General features: G+C 37.6%; 1 protein-coding gene across 8 annotated transcripts in view; it reads right to left on the reverse strand.

Annotated features, from left to right (window-relative positions):
• The window catches only part of KHDRBS2 (KH RNA binding domain containing, signal transduction associated 2), a 392,474-nt gene that overhangs the window by 198,537 nt on the left and 180,013 nt on the right, over positions 1-13,924 (reverse strand). For all 8 annotated transcript variants that reach the window (XR_005105014.1, XR_005105012.1, XR_005105010.1 and 5 more), the window contains exon 4: positions 3,069-3,215. Coding sequence is in view for 2 of the 8 variants with exons in the window: in XM_037392767.1 (XP_037248664.1) it covers positions 3,069-3,215 (147 nt within the window). In the remaining 6 variants the exon portion in view is untranslated. The remainder of the gene's footprint in view (positions 1-3,068; positions 3,216-13,924) is intronic.

Genomic DNA, 13,924 nt, shown 5'->3' on the forward strand with positions numbered 1-13,924 from the left:
TCACGGGTCTTTTGATCTGTCATATTTTGATTATATTCAAATTCTCATGCTGAGAGTAAACATAAAAGAAAAAAAAAATGGAGCACAATGTCTAGCTAGTAATTGGATATAAGAGCCCTTCCCCCAAAGCCAAATTTTTGCATAAAACCCACCAAAGATCTAGCGAAGTCAGTTACAAAATAAATCTTATCCAACAGTTAGCAACGCCCCGACAGCAGCTCCCACGCAGACCTCCAGCCATTTGCAAATCGGAAGCAGCAGACAGTAAATGAAGCAGCTTGGCTTTAAAAGCATGCCTGTTGGCGAGCTACCGAAGGCTGCAGACACTGGAGGTTTAATCATTCACTGAAATAAATGCCTGTTGGAGGGATCCCAACTCACCACCTGAGTCCGAGCTGCCTGCAGCTTTGAAATGTGTTAGCGTGCGGAACAGCCAGTGTAAATAGTGGTACTTAGAGTCTACCTCTGAATTGGAGGTGGAATCTTCACTAGTAAAAGTTTTGATACTACTCTTGAGCAAGGTAGAGGTGAAAATTAAGTAATTACACTTGAATCAAAAGTACTTGTTCATCAAAAATTTGTTTCAGTTAATAAATGGGGTTTTTTCCCCCCTCAGTCCTATTGTACATATTCTCTTTTTCTATTCTTACATTTTCTAGGCATTTATTTTAAAATTCAGTCTCATAAACCTTATGGATAAATCATAAAGACATTCTTCCATCTTACTGACACAATCAGTGTAATTTCTGAGAGCAATATTTCACTTAAACTTCATAAAATTCGTATGTAATGTGAAAACTCATTTGATTAGTTTGTTACAACCTTGATTTGGTATAAATAAACCTGTTAGATTCTACTGCTTTCATCCCTGTCTTGCAATTCTAGTATTCACTGCTGCAATAAATTAGTTCTTATAAATAATAAAACATCATAAAACAAATTCAAAAGATGCTGTAAATAGGGAACAAAAAGGAAATTATATAGTGCAAAGCTTTTTGAGTGCAAACCCCCTGATACATGTTGTAACCAGCCAGTTAATAACTGCTTTGTAATTTTTTGTAATCTGAAATGAAACAGAGGGGATAAAATTAACAAACAAGTCATAAAGTACAATTGTGACCTGTTTGGAGTGATTATTGCTACTGACAACCAAGTTCAAAATCTTGTAATAAAGAACATGTTTTTATATTTCCTCCAGTGTAGCTATTATCCCTTGTGCTGGGAAATACATATAGTCTTTACCAACAAATAATGTGTCACACAAAATACATGCTTGTGCAGATGCTGAATATTTGCAACAGCAACATGTCACAGGTTTTACCACCATTCTCATCACACACTGCTCTCTCTCCCTTGTTCACCCAGAACAGATTTTCCAGGCTGAACAGAATATGTAATGGTTGTAAAAATCCAGGGGACCCAGGACTGGGTACCATCTTCACTATGTCATGCTATAATGCAGGAGCTCTCTTCCACGATGAAGAGGACATACAAATATAAATAGAAACCTCTTACAGAAACAAATTAAACTGGCAAAGTCACAAACAACAGCAAATACTGTTGTTTACAGGACACAGACTGGCAATCTTTGTAATTGGCCCTGTTACCATTTTTAGCTATAACACTCCAGACTTTTCAGGAATGTGTTACTTAACTGTAATTTTTTTTCAGTGTTATACTTTAGCAGATCTTCACCATTAACTTGCAGCCAAAATGTCATTCTGTTATGCTGCCAGCATTAGAACACTGACCTAATTTGTCCCTTGTATTGCATGTTCAACACAGAGCCAGAAATAATTAAAAAAAAAACCAAAAAAACCCAAAGCTTTCCTGTCTCATGGTTATTTCCCAGAATTTGAAATAGTATTTTATTACCAGTGTTCTCTAACTGGAAGCATAATAAGAGGATGGAAAGTGAGAATCAGAAAGACAAAGTCAACAAATGTCTAGCTGTTTAACAATTCTAAGTTACTTATTTTGTATTCATAGAAAAAGTTTAGTTGCTCTAAAAAATTTGGACATTTTAAATACCACTTTATCCTCCTCTTCTCCTGCCAAGAAGCCCCCACCAAATAAAACTTTTAAATTCTGCCATGCAAATACACATATGCCTCACCTGAACATCCCTTATCTTGGCTTCATATTACTCAAAATAAAAAGGCATTCATTGAATCCTTCCATTATTATCAAGAGATACAAACAGTTATTGCACTTCATTTTTTTATCACAAATAGAAACAAGATCCTATTATATTATTTCTAAGGAACGCAACTTCTGAACATTTTTATAGTGCTAAATGGTCTCAGGATAGACTTCAGATGATAACTCAAGTAATTCTAGTACTACACAAAGCAATCTTTTCTTAGTATTTAGTATGCATATGCTTAAATTCTGGGACAAATTTTAAGTATGAAAATACCATGGAATACTGTATAAATGTGGAGAAAATAAATTTCAGAGAGTTTGATGGAAAATCAATAGACAAAAAGGTAACCATTTCAGATAGTGATATACTTAGTATAAATTGAACTGGAAAGGTTCCCAGCTTTAGAGTATGTTTCTGTGCTCTCCCAGCTGATGGAGTATTGCTAAACTGTGGTCTGAGTCATGACCAGCTGCCTGAACAGAAATGTCTGAGGAATGTTTTCCTCATGCTGTTTGCTCCACAAGAAATTAATTAACTTCACGAGTAAGATATTTAGATAAATCGTTACACATAGAAAAACATTTTTACAGACTTAAATATTCAACAATGTTGAAAGTGTACTCACATACTAATGACTAATGTCTACAACCAGAAAAAAAAGTAATCTACCTTCCCTCCAAAAACCAAGACAGGAAAGCAAAAAACAGTGACAAATGGAATTAATAGAACATCTAGAAAATGTATCGGGGGATCAATGTGACAATTAATGGCCTGTTTGGCATCTCCCTGAGATGAAAGAATGAAAGATTAATGCTCAACAAAATTTATTTCTTTTTCCTTGAGTTAAAGGTGCTTAAAGAAGACACAAATTCAATGCAGCAAAACCATAACCAGTCACAGAAGAATGCTATAAGCCACTTACAGGAACGAGGAATTTTTTTATTTCTTCCAAGGCATGACTCATACGAGAATACGCTTCCCCAGGTGGAGCAAACACTTCAATTAATACATGAAGCTCATCACTCAAGTGTGCATATTTGGCTTCTCCACTTTTTCTTAGTTCTTCCTCCTATGAAAAAAGGGTGGGTGTTTTTTTTTAGAACTGGGAATCTACTAATTTTGCATTGATTTAGCATTTACAGAGAACATGACAAAAGAAGATAATATAAGCAGACTTCTAAACCTTTTGAGAAATAAAAGCCTAGTCCAAGCCACTTGAAGATTTAATAATCAATTTTTGGTGTTTGAATGATAAAACCAAGATAATTATCATCTAAGACAGATTTTAATCAGCACAGTGACAAAATGCTAAATATTCCAGAAGCAAGTACTGAAATATTAAATCCATAATGGAAAGGCTGCATTAACCTTTCTGAATCTCAGCTGTTCACAATAAAATGAAATAAAGATCCATTAAACCATTCTGGAGCTCTTTACAAATGCTACTGTTTATTAAATTTGTTATGTTATTTAATGAATATCCGCAGATTGTACATTTTAGTATCACTAAGGAAAGTATGCCCTAGTATTTCTACTTGAGACATGAGATCTGAGTTTCAGTCCCAGTTCTGATGTATGGTACCTATGCAATCTAGTGTACACTGGTTAAGATGGTGATCGACCGCATCGAGATTTATCTTGACAATCTTTGGGTCTCAGTTTTCCAGATATAAAATAAACCTAATAATCCTACTTCATGTTAGAGCATGTTCTGAAATGTCAACCCACTTTCTTATGCAAAGCTTTGAGACAGAGAATGAAAATTGCTATACACATTGATAGTAGTCACCTCTGCATAAAACCCAAAGATATAAAACAGTGATCATGTTAATGGCATCGGCTATGACAACATAATGAAAAAATTATGTCATTACTATACTAGAAAGTAAGAAGTAATACTGAAGAAATGATGAGCTGAAAACAGTCTTCAAAAATATTTTGAGAAACGTATTTTTTAAGAAAATATGTATGTATATCTACATTATATAGTTAGAAAACATAACCACAGAAAAAGAAGTAAACTAATTTGCTTAAAACTGGTAAGAAGTTATAGATTTTTAGTATATACTAAAATAGTACTTTATGAACATTGAGATAGCTAAGATATAAAAGTTATACATATAACATATATATCTTATATATATAAATAACTATAGATTACAATTCTTACTTACTCAGCTTAATTCTGCATTAACTTCACTTATTTTAGCCTTGTCTAATTTACACCATTACTTAACAACAAAATTATTTGCATGATGATATGCTTCAAACAATACACACACCATTCTTTTTGTCTGCATTAGAAAATCCAGCCCCAAAGACTTTCTGGTCTTTCACAGAATACTCAACAGTTACATCCTTTAGCTCCAGAGCCCTAGATCTGACTCCATGGTAAGTCAACATTTTGCAGATGATGATAAAATTAAAACTCAATAAATGTGATCCATTACTTTATTTGAAATATTTGGAAATTGACACAGTTGTTTTCAACTAAAAACTAAAAATTAAGACAAGCAGCACAGATGGCAGATTATTTTTATCTTTACAGTTAAAGTATCTTTGGCATTTTATCTTATCACTCAAATCTCATTGAAATGTCCATAAGAACCAAAGCATAATGGTCTACCATGAGATGTTACAGTACTTTTCAGTCTTCTGGAAAAAAAGAACCACATTTGATTGCAGCTTCTGGAATAATTCAACATGAAGTATTTCAACAGAATTAAGTTTTAATAGTTCTAAAGTGACAACTTTAGAATTGTTGAAAGTTTCTTCCATAATGCTTTTTTAAGATTCTTAAAAAAAAAAAAAACAAAAACAAAAAACCAAAAAGCCCCAAAGGTTGACTTTCAGGAGAAGACTACCAACAAACTTTGTAAAGATATATAAATTGGATCCCTTTTTCAAATGTAGAAAAAGGAAAAAATAATACTTGGCTCATTATTTTGATGAGGATTTTGCACACTAAGATATCAGAAACATGGTTTTATAACACAGACTCGTCTTGTTAGGTATATGCTTGTATGGTGGTAACAACAGTAATGATGTTTTTATTTTGATTTCTCAACAAACTCAGGACTTCTTCAAACACATTGTTTTATAACCTTCCTTCCAGGTTCAGCACATGCCTTCTGTCATTACTCAGCAGTCACTTCTACAGCTGTTAGCAACCACACACTAGGGCTGTGAGACCCTTAACATCTCTTTCTGAGAAGATATAATGATGTTTTTTTCATGTGGAATGCATGGGATTAAAGACTGAATTTTCACACCCTCTTCCCACAACAGGGTAAAATGTCAGGAAAATGCTTCTTTTGTTTTAAGTCTGTGTGTTGATAAAGAGAAATCACCTCAGGAAAAATCTGGAAGAGTAAGAACTCATAGACCATGTGAGCACCATACCAAACTTTGCTTCCCAAAGCCAGTGAATATGTCTGAGTATTTTAGGACTGAATGTAGCCTTACACTTGCTCGTATGTTGGGTGTCAGACATCTAATAAGCCAAACAACAGATGTAACTCGCACTGTTGAAGAGGTGCTTGTCGATATGGAAGGTGACGACTACCAGCAGGTCATACAGCTTTCCGAGTGTGGTATGGATGAACAGGCTCTCCCCGGAGCACGTGAAGTTGGGCAACACCTTTGTAAGTCTTCATTAGCAAGCAGCACAGCCCAACTGCACAGCAAAATGGTCAGTGCTGTGGACCCGACATCCACAGTACTTATAGGATGACAGCATTACCCCTTCTCTAGCCCTTCAGTGGGTTTTGCTTCCTGCTCGTTGTAGCCTGGTTGCACAAACCGAGTTCCCATTATAAGTCAGACAGCCCTCCTGGAGCCCAGCTCTGGCTTAGTTTCACACCCTGTGATCTCTGCTCACTGTAAGCCCATCACTGGGAATGCTCAGGAGGCTCTCTAAACTGCACTTCTGATTCAGACTAAACCACTAACTAATAAACACTCCACGTAGTACTCGTAACATGGACTGAAACAGATTATGAGATTTCTAGTGTCTTACATGAAGGCAAAATGAGTGAGAATATCATAACTCTACCTTATAGGGTGTTATTTATAAGGTTATCTGGGAGCTGTTTGCCTTGCAAGACTCGGCATCTCTAAAAGTCTCTGGTGCACCAGTCCAATTACCTGTGGACTTCAGCTGTTTCTCATATAACTCTGCCTTAACCACCTGTGAGGTCCAGCTATTTCCTATAGTGCTCTCTGTAACTTTTGTCAGATTCTAATAGCTTTTTATGTTCTACAATTTCCCACGTCACCTCCATCAGTTTTCCAGACCCTCTCCCGCTTGCACAGCCTTGGCCGGGGTTTACCCAGCAGCCCAGTCATTCGCCCACAGCCCTGGCATGGAAATGGTAAGGCCTTCAGCCTACTCCTTTAGACAGGAACCGAATCACAGTGAAAGACAATGTGCACTGAAAGCCTGATGGATTTACTGTAGAGAACTACCCTGAAAACAATCAAAATTAAGTTTTAGGCACTGGATCATAAGGGAAAAAAAAACCATGAAGTCTGGGACCTGATCAGCTATGATTTATAAAATGAACAGAAAAGTTTCCCTGGGGTTTTGGATCAGTGATGGCAACCTGCCCTAGTACTGACGCCCAGGTTAATACTATGGGTTTATTTACTGCGTGGTGATGATGTTTAACACTATTGTGGGATGAGCACAACAGAGGAAACACACCACGCTCCAGAGGCAACTGCCTCCTCATCCTGATCCTCTTCCGCTCCCTTCTGCATGCCAATTGCCTTCCTCTCTCAAGACTGACAGTACTACATTCCACAGGCGAAAACAGCTCCCCTCACACTACATGCTTCAGGCTTCCTTCTCCTTCATCTGCTGCCTTACAGTGTGTCTGTCACACAGTGCTGAAATCCACCCGCCCTTAACCTGATGCATGGCTCCATAACCCACTCCCTCATAAAAGATAACAGATATTCTGAAGCACCTGCTGTGTTTTATAACTTCCATTTGACCAAAGCAGGGAAAATGAATTACAAAACTCTAGAACAGAAATTTGAGTAGTACCGACCTCTGCAAACGTGAGGCATGTGAATGATAAGAACATAAAGGCCAAGAAAAATGATGAGTTATCTCTGGATGCAAAAGCAGCTTTACCGTTTTAAAAGGATGTGTGCTGATGGAGAACTATTTCTGTCTGGTACCCCAGTCAAAATGTTTGAATAAAACTACTGGAAGGAACTTGAAAGAGGAAATGGAGTTTGCATAGCAAACAAAATTACACAATCCAGACTGATGAATAAAAAGTGTCCTCATAACACTGAAATAACAGAATATCCAAGAACAATAGAAGAGGAACGTGCAGCAAGAGCTGTGTAGATCTCAGGGACAAACTTCATGAATACAATACACAAAACTTCCTATAATGTAACAAATACAGCTATGATAAGAAACAATGGGTACTTGAAGAACAGTATGAGAATTGCAGTGCATTTCATACCTTACAAGAATTTGCAAATAAAAGCATAGCACAGAGACTAGACAAAGATGGTAACCACAGCACTGTTGCTACAGAGGCATTATTCATAACACCAATGGACAATGCTACTGAAGAAAATTAATGAGAATGCAGTTTGACAAATGCAAACCTATTAATTTTTAATGTGGACATAAATGCAAAAAATCAAGATGTTGTCTGCAACACTGATTGTCGTAAAAGTAACAAGTGAACTATATGGTAACAATTTAATCAGAACATATATAATTTCTTGGTGATTCCTGTTTTGGGATTAAAAAGCTTTCAGATCCTAGATCCCACCAGTGGAGAAACAGAGAACAAATAAAAAGAGGAACAATTTGCAAATGGATGAGGTGGAATGGGACAGTTCTCAGTAGAGTACAGAGCAAAGCTAAAAGAGCTTAACCATCCCTTTACTCTTGTTTTTAAACCAGTTAATTCTCATTCCAGGAAGAAGAATGGGTAAAATGGAGCTGGTGAGTACATGAGGATTGCTCATACAGCAGAGCAAAGAGCGTGGGTGTACAACACCTACAGTCAGCCACAGAGTCCCCATAATGAAATGCGGGTATGTAGGAAGAACATTGCTTGCAACCGAGGAAATTTCTGGAGATACAAGTGACAACAATTACTTTTCTATACTTGACCCATTACTAATGTTCCCATAGTTACTTTGGCCACGTGGAGGAGATATTTGTGTACATTCAGTACTCCCTTGGACAAACAGGCCCTTCAATTCAACGACACTTTATTTCCTGATGCTTTTCATAATTAAAGGCAACATCTTAACGGCAAGGAAGTACTAAGCTGTACCTAGATTGTATTTTTTTTATATAGGTGAGAATGAAAACAAAAATAAATCAGTAGACGAATGTGATGATAACACAACCGTTGGATCACTGTTGAAAGAGCCCAAACACCTGGGATGAAAATGAGATGAACAAGAAATATAAATTCCACAAAAAAAAAATAATTAGGAGAAAGGTTAACACTTTAAAGTGGTATGTGCCAAAACTGAGGCTACAAGCAGTGACCGTTGCGACCAGCAACTAGTGATCTATGTATAAATTACCTGCCAGAAAACTGACAGAGCAGAGATAGGGTTCACAAACCTACAAATGTTCCTACACTTGTACAAAGCTAAAACAGCATAGATAAGAATCACCCGGTCATTAGACAACGGCTGCTAGAACTAAACAAGCCAAAGATGTTCAATGAGTATAACCAATGGATTGCAAGTTTGAAAAGCTAATGCAGGAAATTAAAGATCCTCAAGAAATATACAATTACCGTACCACCTAAAGATGCTTCCCAAGAAGATTATGTTCATCTTAAAACTTATGACTATGACTAGGGACCACTGCATTCAGGGTGCCTTCAGATTCAGGAATATTTTGCCTTAATTAATGACAGTACAAAATAACATTTTTTATTTATGAGAGGCTAATTACCAACCTGTTGTAACCAAATTACATGGTAGGTTGTTTGAACTCCCACCAAGCTGTTACTTTTACTACGGACAAAACCATACCTTACATGAAGTTTTTGTTTTGTTTTTTTATTTCTTAATAAAGTTGTAAAAGTTTAATCAAAGAATTATTAGTGGTCTAGCTCCATACTAACACTTGCAGCTCAAATTACATGTAGGTGAAATGACACAAACTTTCTAGTGTCTGACCCTTTCATGCTTACCCTTCCTCTGCCCTGGGGGGTCTTAAGGTTAATGGCTTCAGCTGGGGACTGGGTATTGCTGTGAGTTGGCAGCACCTTGAGTCCTTTGCTGCAAGATGTATAACACCACACCTGCGGTAAATCTTCGTTTTGTCAACGTGCTACATAAATTGCTCTTTCTCCACCATTTTACAACTCCATTCCCCATCCAAATTCACTATATATGGTAAATTTTACATATGCTGTATGTTTTTATTTGATTTCTTTTTAACTCATAAAGTGGTTTTACCCAGCTCCCAAGGTTGCACTCCTTTAATGACCAGTAATTGACCTTTATGCCAAGTCCCTGTTTACAGCCCTGGAGCCTTTCCGTACCATCCCATGCCTTTGCTTTCAAGGCCTCCACTTCCATCCCACTCCTCTACTCCCCTGTCCTGCAGTTTTATTCTAGGGCCATAGCGGCACCCTCTACACAGAATAATGACTTATTGTTGCTATCCTCTAGTTACAAATACAGCACGAATATAGGCAAAAGGTAAAACAACATAGGTAAGAATCACTTGGCCGTTAGACAACTGCTGCTAGAAGTAAGCAAGCTCAAAAGGAGCTGGGAGCAGACCAAGGCCAGCCCAGAGCAATCGCAGCAGGTCCCAAGTTATGTGGGGGCTGCTTTAGCACAAAGCCAGCACCCTGCGACAAGCAATGGCAACACCATGTTTACTGAGACTACAAGCATCAATGGAAGAAAACAGGAATTACTTGTTGACTTTGCTGATATATAAAATATATAAAATATATAAAATATATAAAATATATAATATATATAATATATATATAAAAAATTACTCCCCTAATACAGAGATTGCTTTTTCGGGTACAAATGTTTAATGCTCAACCTAAAGACAGACACAGCTGGATGAGGCCTGCTGCTTTCAATGCGCTCCCCGGTTCAATCAGAGGATTTCAACACTAGATTATACACGTGATTTTCTCAAGGTTTAAAAACAATCGTTTGGGCTCTGCCACAGTATGAGCTGTGATTGCTAGAGCTACTGCTGAGGATGAGTCTCTGCAGTGACTGAGCAACACCAATTAGCACAGACCACATTCCCAAACCCCACCACCGCTTTAGGAAGGGCTCCTCACTATGATACAGGGTTTTGTTTTGTTCAACTATACCAGGCTACTGACAGTCAAGAGCCAAATCAACCCACTCAGAAGGATAAATACAGTTATTTGGTGCTCTAAAAAAAATTAAGTCTAGAGAGATTTTATAATGGCTGATTAAATTGTAAGAACTTTAAGAGCTTACTGTGTCAAAAATAAAGCAACAAGCCTGTGGTAGAAGGGAAAAAGACCCTTTGAGCAAAGCAGACATAGCTTTGTTTACAGTGGTTAGAGGAAAACACACTTCCTTTTCCTCTGCTATCATTCTTACTTTCCAGAAAACATTTTGCTAGTTCTATAACATCTTTCTAGCTCTGTTTATTTTATTGCATTTTGAGCCAAGTTATCATAGTTTATAAATGTTAATCCCTTTTTCCCTTCTCTGTAATTATTGTTATTGTTATTATTATTGTTGTTGTTGTTGCTACTGTTATTATTATTATTATTATTATTATTATTATTTTATTGGTCCTATGAAATGCAGCTTTTTCTCCAAGGATTAGATAGAAAGACTATTTGTATTATAAGATTTGCAAAGAAGGGTATTATGTCTTTAAGTATAGGGACTTGTGTGAAAGAAACGTTTGGAAGTTCTCAAGGTTCTGAATGAATTCTTTTGCTATGCACTATCAAACCAAAATATAAGCCAACTCCAACTGTATAGTAGTCAAGTACTTTAAAGAGTTTGGTTTTGGTCACCTGAAATAAATATAAGAAAGAGTGTTCGCACCATAGAGAAAATTCTGGAGGGAAAAATCCATGCCTATCCTGTTTTATGTATAAGCAGAATGAAGAACTTGTATTTCCAAAGAGTCAGCAGAGGGCTACTGTGTACACTTACCTTTAACTGTGAAGGAAACTGAAGATTCACTTTGGGAATTTATTTATCTGTATATTGAAACCTGATTTCATGATGAAAGCTCCAAGTACCACTTAAAGGTAACTTGCTTAACCACCCATTTGATGAAGGGTGCTTCCTCAAATAACAGCCTGAAGGATAAATCCACTGATGCATGTAGGCATTACTTTGGTGCCTAATTGCTATTGTAGGTGGCTACACAAAGAGATTTCCATGTCTTCCCTGATGTAACTATATAGTCTACTCACTTAGCTTATAGCTGCAAAATAACTTAAACACCCAGGATTTAGGCACGACTTCAATCCTAAACACTGGATTGTGGCCATCCAAACTCCTGTTCCATTGCCTCTTATCCTTGAAATCTATAGACACCAGAGTTGTCCACAGTAATACTCCTCAGACACAGAAGTGTCTGACCAGCAGCACCATATTACGATGAAGGAGTTCTGACAGTTCTTTCATGCTTAAGTTTCTTTGGGATCCATAACTTAGTGAGGGACTAAATAAGATAAAGATATTCTGAATACACTCCTACTGAACACAAAAGCAGCGCTGCTGCCCTTTCTCTTAATGAGGTACCAGTTGGAACTCTCATCAAGTTACGCATTACAAAAGTAAGGAAATAGGTGTTCATTTTAGGGAAGCTGCTAGATGAATCCCACAAGAACCATCTGGGGATATGTTCTGTTCAACTATTCATAAGTGATCCAGAAAACGAGCTGAACAGTAATAAAAATTCTCCAGTGATAAAAACCAAGTCTATCTGTGTGTGCTGTGAAAGACTCTAGATCACATTATTTCAGGAGAAACATCTTGGAGGCATTACATTCAGTTCTCAGAAAGAATTTGTTCGGTGTCCAATATCAATTAAAAGGACATCCTCTCTTAGGTATTTTTATGAAAGGAAAAAAAATGAAACTGCAAACGCTGTACTATAGCCCCACCTTCAATACTGAAGACAGTTCTGGTCCCCCAATTTTAAAAAGTATTAGAACCAAAAACAAGATTAAGATGAAAATAATGAGGATAAGTGTGGAAGCATTTCCTTGTGAGAAGCTGAACACAAAAGTCTTGGCAATCTTGATGTTCCTGCAGTTCAGGATACCCTTAAACCACTAATTCTTGGAAGACCTCTCAACTTTCACTAGTTCTTACGCTCTTACAAGCATTAAGTCCTGCAACTTGCATGAGTGTCCAGGTTTTAGCTGGGATAGAGTTAATTTTCTTTTCAGTAGCTGGTACAATGCTGTGTTTTGGATTTAGTATGAGAATAATGTTGACAGTTCAGAGATGTTATTGGTTGGTGCTGGGTGATGTTTACACTAAGTCAAGGTCTTCTCAGTTTCTCAGGCCCTGCCAGCGAGAGGGCTGGAGGGGCACAGGAATGGGGAGGGGACACAGCCAGGACAGCTGACCCGAACTAGCCAGAGGGGTATGCCATGCCAGAGAACATCATGCTGAGTATATAAACTGGTGGAGCTGGCTGGGGCCGTGGGATCGCTGCTTGGCTGGGCATCAGTCAGCGGATGGTGAGCAGTTCTATTGTGTTTCACTTTTTTTCTTCCCCTTTTTGATTTTACTCCTTTCTCTGTCTCTCTTCTTTACAATTGTTGTTATTGTTATTGTATTTCCTTTTATTTCAATTGTTAATTTGTTTTTATCTCAACCCTTGAGTTCTACATTCCTTCCCGATTCTCCTCCCCATCCCACCAAGGGAGGAGAGTATTGAGTGAGCAGCTGTGTGGGGCTTAGTTGTTGGCTGGGGTTAAACCGCGACAGAGCTGCACACTGAACTCATTGTTACATTTACTTTCTCATTCTGAAACATGAATGCATCTAGTGGGGCATGATGTGTTGTATGCATACAGAATAAAACAACACACAAATCTAATATGTTTTTGTCCTGTGATATTTGCAATTGCCTGCTGATGTGTAAAGTGTATCTTTTTTAATGAACACCTATAACATAGATGTGTATGCTTAAGGCAGTTATGTGTCAAATATGGAAGTCACTTCCAATGTTTCTCCCTAGGCTGCACATTTTATTTTGATGATCATGTTACTAATTAGTATTCAAATGAGCTCAATGTAGTATTACAAGTGCTTCGTCTAGAAAGCAAGGCAACACTTTAGCCACTCTACTCTGGTCATTATAATCAGAGCTGAGAGAGTGCACAGAGATTTACAACCACTTTTGGCTGCCAATTCAGGAATCATGACTGCTGCAAGATGTGCGGAAAACTGACTGCTACCTTCACCTCCTCACCTCCTGTGGTGGCTGCTTCCCCCACCCTCCCACACAGTGGGACTTTTTTGAAGGATAATGTTGTTGCGTCTCTGACCGACCCTCCAACTGGGAAGCACAGGGTTTAAAAGCTAGAAATGATCATCCCATTTAACTCCATTGCTTTTTCTAGAGACTCTTCACCATTGAGCAGGTTTCCACGTTAACACTTTGTACCCTGAAATGCATTGGTACACATGATGCAGAAAAAGTCCTTTCCTAAACACTTGGGATAAGGGAAGGGACTGCTCCCTGACTGCTGTATCAAGTAGGCAGGGGAATGGGGATGGTTCCGC

This window comes from Falco rusticolus, chromosome 6 (assembly GCF_015220075.1).
Source record: "Falco rusticolus isolate bFalRus1 chromosome 6, bFalRus1.pri, whole genome shotgun sequence".
In the NCBI taxonomy this organism is placed as follows: domain Eukaryota; kingdom Metazoa; phylum Chordata; class Aves; order Falconiformes; family Falconidae; genus Falco; species Falco rusticolus.